At 48.4% G+C, this 6,277-nt stretch overlaps 1 protein-coding gene across 1 annotated transcript; it reads right to left on the reverse strand.

The window, feature by feature from the left end:
- On the reverse strand, positions 1 to 5,765 carry LOC110145259 (cationic amino acid transporter 3-like). Its single transcript, XM_020905485.2, has 11 exons — positions 5,396 to 5,765; positions 4,679 to 4,837; positions 3,649 to 3,826; positions 3,329 to 3,441; positions 2,953 to 3,175; positions 2,656 to 2,795; positions 2,449 to 2,551; positions 1,126 to 1,313; positions 763 to 929; positions 255 to 363; positions 1 to 89 (listed from the first exon to the last, which is right to left on the reverse strand). Exons 1-11 carry the CDS (start codon positions 5,763 to 5,765, stop codon positions 1 to 3), a joined length of 1,839 nt encoding a protein of 612 aa, XP_020761144.2.
- Positions 5,766 to 6,277: the final 512 nt, after the last annotated feature.

A 6,277-nucleotide genomic window follows, 5' to 3' on the forward strand; every position in this document is an offset into this window, starting at 1 on the left:
TCAAGTCTGGGAGGTGGAGGCTGGTGGCTGTAGCTCGTTGTTCTCCTTCAAGCTGTGTCGGATCCCATATCCAAAATATATGACAAATCCTAGTAGGGAAATGAGATGGTGAGAATGGAAAGAAAGTGCTTACCCCACTTAAAAATGCCCAGTAGGCCTCCTGTTCTGGTGTCTGACATTTCAGGGCAGAGGCAGTAGGAAGAGGACTGGGTTCAGTCCCTCAAGAAGCCTCTTTGTCCCAGAAAATCACTTACCAATCACCATCCAAATGCCAAACAGGGCCCAGGTCCCAGTGGTCATCCTCATCATAGAGTAAATGTTCACGAAGATGCTCACCAGTGGGAGGACAGGCAGAGCAGGGACCTGTGGGCAGAGTCAGTTCATCCCTGAGCACAGCCCAGACGTCTGAGAGGGAGACCTGACCCCAGTGGGCAGGAAGACAGTCCTACTCAGGCTGAGCGCTCACTGTCTACTGAGAGTAGGTTTGTAAAGCACTGAGTGTGGACCAGGGAAGAGTCCATTGTTTTAGCGAGCCCTCCCCCTTCCCTGGTCCAGCATAGAGTGTTCAGACGTCAAAACCTGCAGACTTCATCACTCAAGGTGGACAGTCTGGGGACATATAATAACCTACTTTTGGGGCGGGCATGTCATGTGGCTTGTGGGGATCTTAGTTCCCTGACCAGGGATTGAGCCTGCACCCAGGGCAGTGAAAACTCAGAGTCCTAACCACTGGACCACCAAGGAACTCCCAAGATCACCTACTTTAAAATAAAGAGGAGAGGTGTTCTGGGGCTGCCTCCAGATGATGACCGTGACCCCAGTGATGAGCAGCAGCAGCAGCACAGTCACTGCTGTGAGCACGGGGTCTCCAGAGAACACCTGGCTGGGCCACTGGGCCAGGATCAGGCTCAGGATGGTCAGCAGGAGAACTGCAGGGGTCAAGGTGGAGGAGAACAGGCTGGACCCGGAAGACAAAGACATCAGGACCTTGGGTCACATCCCTCCCCAGGCTGCCCACATCAGGAAGGGCCATCATATCTCCAAGATGCCTCAACTGACAAAATATACACTCCCACCCATCCCGTCAATATTAGAATATGACCAAAGAGAAACCCCACTGCTTACCGAGCAGGAAGGCACATCTATAGACAATCTGGCCAGATTTCTGTGTGGGGGTGAGGCTGGTAGGGAACCACAGACTCTTCAGGATGTTTGAGGTTCCTGCTTCAGGTACAGAGTCCAAAGGATTTCCTTCAGCTTCAGGCTCCATCTCAATTTCCTCCTCCGTTTTCTCCTTCAGGTGCGGCTGGTACCTGAATATGAGATATTAAGGCAATATTAATAATGGACTGGTTCAAAACTGGGAAAAGAGTACATCAAGGCTATGTATTGTCACCCTGCTTATTTAACTTATATGCAGAGTACGTCATGAGAAATGATGGGCTTGATGAATCACAAGCTGGAATCAAGATTGCCCAGATAAATATCAACAACCTCAGATATGCAGATAATACTACTTTAATGGCAGAAAGTGAAGAGGAGATAAAGAGCCTCTTGATGAAAGTGAAAGAGGAGAGTAAAAAAGTTGGCTTCAAGCTCAACATTCAGAAAACTAAGATCATGACATCTGCTCCCATCATTTCATGGCAAATGGATGGGGAAAATGTGGAAACAGTGTCAGATTTCATTTTCTTGGGCTCCAAAATCAATGTGGCCAGTGACTGCAGACATGAAATGAAACGACACTTGCTCCTTGGAAGAATAGCTATGACAAAGCTAGACAGTATATTAAAAAACAGAGACATCATTTTGCTGACAAAGGTACATATAGTCAAAGCTATGGTTTTTTCAGTAGTTGCATATGGATGCGATAAGTGGACCATAAAGAAGGCTGAGCACTGAAGAACTGATGCTTTTGAACTGTGGTGCTGGAGAAGACTGTTGAGAGTCACTTGGACTGCAAAAAGGTCCAACCAGTCCATCCTAAAGGAAATTAACCCTGAATATTCATTGGAGGGACTGATACTGAAGCTGAAGCTCTAATACTTTGGCCATCTGATGCGAAGAGCTGACTCAACGGAAAAGACCATGATGCTGGGAAAGATGGAGGGCAGGAGGAGAAGTGGGTGACAGAGGATGAGATGGTTGGATGGCATCACTGACTCGATGGACATGAATTTGAGCAAACTCCAGGAGATAGTGAAGGACAGAGAAGCCTGGCATGCTGCAGTCCATGGGGTGGCAAAGAGTTGGTCAAGACTTAGTGATTGAACAACAACAGCAACAAGGTAATATTAAGAGCAGCCCCTACTCAGCCAACATTACATAGCCTATGCCACCACTTGCCTATCTTAAACCTAGAAGGACATTTAGAAGGCATCATGAAGACAGAAGGTTATTCATCTCCATGAGTCCAAGGCCCCCGGTCAAGGTGTAGTGGAGTCTTACCTGAGGACAAGGACTGAAAATGCCACAAGAGTGTAAGCAAGCAGGGTCACAACTGACAAGAAGTCCACAAGATCACTGAGCTCAAAGAGTAACGCCATGACTCCTGGAATGAGGGCACAATCAAGATGGAAGGAGGCAGCAAGAAACTGCTGGAAATATCCAAGTTAAAAAAGCCGATCAAGGAAGGGGTGGGTTTTGTTTATTCACCTGCGAGGTTTCCAGAAGACATGATGGCCATGATGGGGGTGCCTGTGTGGGCACGGACTTGGGCAAGTCCCCGGAAAAGGAGCCCGTCCTCTGCCATCGCGTAGATCACCTGAGACATGGGGAACATGGCACTGTGGAGTCTGGAAGAGAAAGTGGGAGCGTGTGTGAGAATGTGCAGAGACGGAGGCGTCTGCTCCCTGGTCTACATAGGGTAAGGTGCCTTTCTATCTGGTTTCTCAATCCCAAGGGATGGGATTGGCATCTGACAGGAGATGGGGAGAAAACCAACATACTGACCTGTATGTAATAGCACAAATGATGCCGACACTCAGGACATATCTGGCAAAAATCCACCCACCGTGCAGAAATGTCTGTGATAAGGGGTTGTCAGGCTGAATCTGGTAGTAGGGCAGGATGAGGGTGAGGGATGCTGAGACACCGAAATAGGCCCAAAAGCAGACAAAGATGGAGAATGTGATGCCCAAGGGGATGGACCGCTGAGGATTTAGGGCTTCTTCACCTGTAGATTGGGAGGAAGTATTGGGTCAGGGATATGCGCTGGGGTGAAAGCACAAAACCCGCTTTCCTCTTTAACCTCCAAGTGATACCTGTGCCCAAGGGCAGTCCAGTCTGTGGCCAAACCCCAGATGGGGACACACAGGGCCCAGGTTACCTCTAGAGACAATGGCGTCAAAGCCAACAAATGCGTAGAAACATAGAGCCGCTCCGTGGAGAACCCCGTCAAAGCCAAAAGGCACAAACCCTCCAGAACCCAGAGGGCCCAACCTATGGTGAGAGAAGGAGTGAGGAAGAACTTGGGGGAGGCTGTTCAGCCATCTCTGAGCTCCTTGGTTAATATCATGAGTCCTGGGTTCCAAGATGTCATTAATTGAGTCTGTTGGTTCAGATCTCCCTAGTCCCCACCATAGTCCCAGCTCTGCATAAACCATCCCCCGCTCCGAGCATTAGAATGGTCCAAGATACCCTCCTAACCTAGAGGTGCCCCTGGATTCAGATGTGTTCAAGGTGTAGTCCTGTTCCGTGAGCTGCCAGTTGTGCAGTTCTCCCTTAATGAAGCCAGAGACGATGATGAAGCTTTGAACCAAAATGTTGATGCCTGTGAACACTTTGTTAAACAGGGCTGAGTCACGAGCTCCCAGCATCTGTAGTCCTGTGGAAAAGATGGGATATGAGACATCCTAGGTAACTAAGTCCACAGACACAGAAAGCAGACCAGGGGTGGCCAGACTAGTTGGGGATGGAGATGGGGGAGATGGACAGTGACTGCTCAGTGGATACAGGGTTTCTTTTTTGTTGTGATGAAAATATCTGGAAGTAGATGGAGGCAATTGTTACGCAGCATTGTGAATGTACTAACCTGAATTGCCCCTGACTTGGACTCTTTAAGGTGGTTCATGTCTAACTGTGGCTATTATCTCAAGATACGCAGGCCTACCAAATCATGACGCTGTACACGTCTTAATCAACGTTGCCTGTCAATTATGTTTCAGTAAAGTTGGTAAAGAATCACAGATGGATAACTTTATGTTATATGAATTTCCTTTCAATTAAAAAACACGTCTTTGGTCTCAGTAAAGAGGAAGAAACATGTCAATCTAAGTAAACAATTCTCACGAGGGGATGATTTTATAATAATTCGCACTAGGAAATAATTCCCTAGGGGACTGTTGGCAATGCCCGGAGACAGTCTGGAGGGTGGGAATCACCCTCTAGTGAATAAAGTGAATAAAGGCCAGGGCTGCTACTCAACACCTGACAACGATATTTAAAAAAAAAAAACCTAAAATGTACAGGACATCTCCCCACACCAAGAATGATCCAGCCCAAAATGTCAGTGTTGCCAAGGGTGGGAAATATCAGCCGATGTCTTGGCTTCCTGTCTCTTGTATCTCAGATGCTGCTTTTCAGTTCTAATCCCCTTCCATTCTGCTCCCCAGCCCCCCGGCCTTTCCCACCTCTCAACCCCGCTATCTTCCCCTCCGATCACTGGGCCCGGTCTTACCCATGAACAGCAGCACCAGGGCCAAGGCCAGAAAGTCTGGGTACTTGGCCAGGAAGTGGGGCACGTACAGGGAGAAAGTTCCTTGTAATGCCTGAGAGATGTGGTTCCCAATGAGGCTGTCGAAGATGTAGCTCCAGGCCCTGGCCAAAATGGCGGTGCCTGCAGCAGCAGAAAGAACAGACATTAATTGAACCCCTAATAGGTGCCCTGAGATGAATTTTTGGGAAACAGACAAAACACCTAATGTGAAAATGCTTTTTTCCCCCCCTATGGGATGGGGAGAGAAGACCCAGATGACTCACAATTTAGGTCAACTTTGAAGAGGAAATTAATGTTATGTAAGAAAAGAAAACAGGGCTATAGGAAATGGAGGGCTGGAAGATGAGGGTTGAATTTTTAAATCAAGGTGTAAGAGAATATCCTGCGAAGGCAACAACGGAGCAAAGGACTTCAATATGGTGAAGGGATGAGCCTGTGGGCCATGCTTCCCCCTCACCTACTCCCTACAGGCTCCTTTCTTTCTGAATTCTTGGTCCAATTGTTTAAGGAAAGAAGGAGAGAGCTGAGTAGAATGAAAGTGTGGGGTTTTCTTGCCACTATTACTCACCTCCCCCTGCAAGGTCAATAACAAAGTGCTCATGAATGAGCAAACACCCCAATCCCCACTTCTAGTTACCTAGTCTCAAGCCGCACACCATCCTTATCCCATTATCTCACCAAGGACTAAGGACAGGATGAGGTTCCAGCCAGTGAGGAAGGCGTACAGCTGACCCATGGTGACATAGCTGTAGAGATACACAGAACCGGAGCGTGGTACCCGGGCCCATAACTCGGCATAGCAGAACCCTGACAGCAGGGAAAACAAGGCGGCCACCAAGAAGCAGATGACGATCGCTGGTCCAGTTACGTACTTGACCATTTTACCAATTAGGATGTAGATGGCAGCTCTCATTATCTTGCCCACACCCAAGATCACCAGGTCGAGGGTGTTCAGAGGAGCTCCGCGGCTCTCAGGCTCCTTCAGCGGCTCCAGTGGCCGCCTGCGGACCAGCTTCTGACCAAACTGGTGAACATACCAACGCAGCATCCTAGACATAGCTGAGGAGGCTCCAATCTGCTGAGGAAACAAGACATGAAGCCTTCAGGAATGTCCCTCCACTCTTGGCCCTGGGAGTTCAGTTCTATGAAGCAATGGAGTGATGGGGAGCTGGTGGTAAACACACACAGTAGACAAGCTCTCTGCCTCTGAGCTCTGGTTTCTTCAAACGTAAAGAAGACCTTTAATATGCTTCAAGAGAAGTGAGGGCAAGGGGATGACTCCCCAAAACATCCCACTTTGACATGGGGATTGTTGAGCTGAAGGCAATTTAGACCCAGCAGACTCAGGCAATTTAGACTCCTTGCCTCTCTCTCACTGCTCAAAAGAGTATAGATTAGGGGAACTATGCCAGGAAGAGAGTTATTCCCAGAGAGAATTTTTTTCTCAAAAAGACCTGGAACAGCAAACATTTGTTCACCAAGCACTTGCTCTTCCCATTGTCCTGTGACTTGTCTTCCTCCCCTTTGAACCCCCAGGCCCTGACCCCCTTCTCCTTAGAT

Source organism: Odocoileus virginianus, chromosome 20, assembly GCF_023699985.2.
Source record: "Odocoileus virginianus isolate 20LAN1187 ecotype Illinois chromosome 20, Ovbor_1.2, whole genome shotgun sequence".
NCBI classification, from domain to species: Eukaryota; Metazoa; Chordata; class Mammalia; order Artiodactyla; family Cervidae; genus Odocoileus; species Odocoileus virginianus.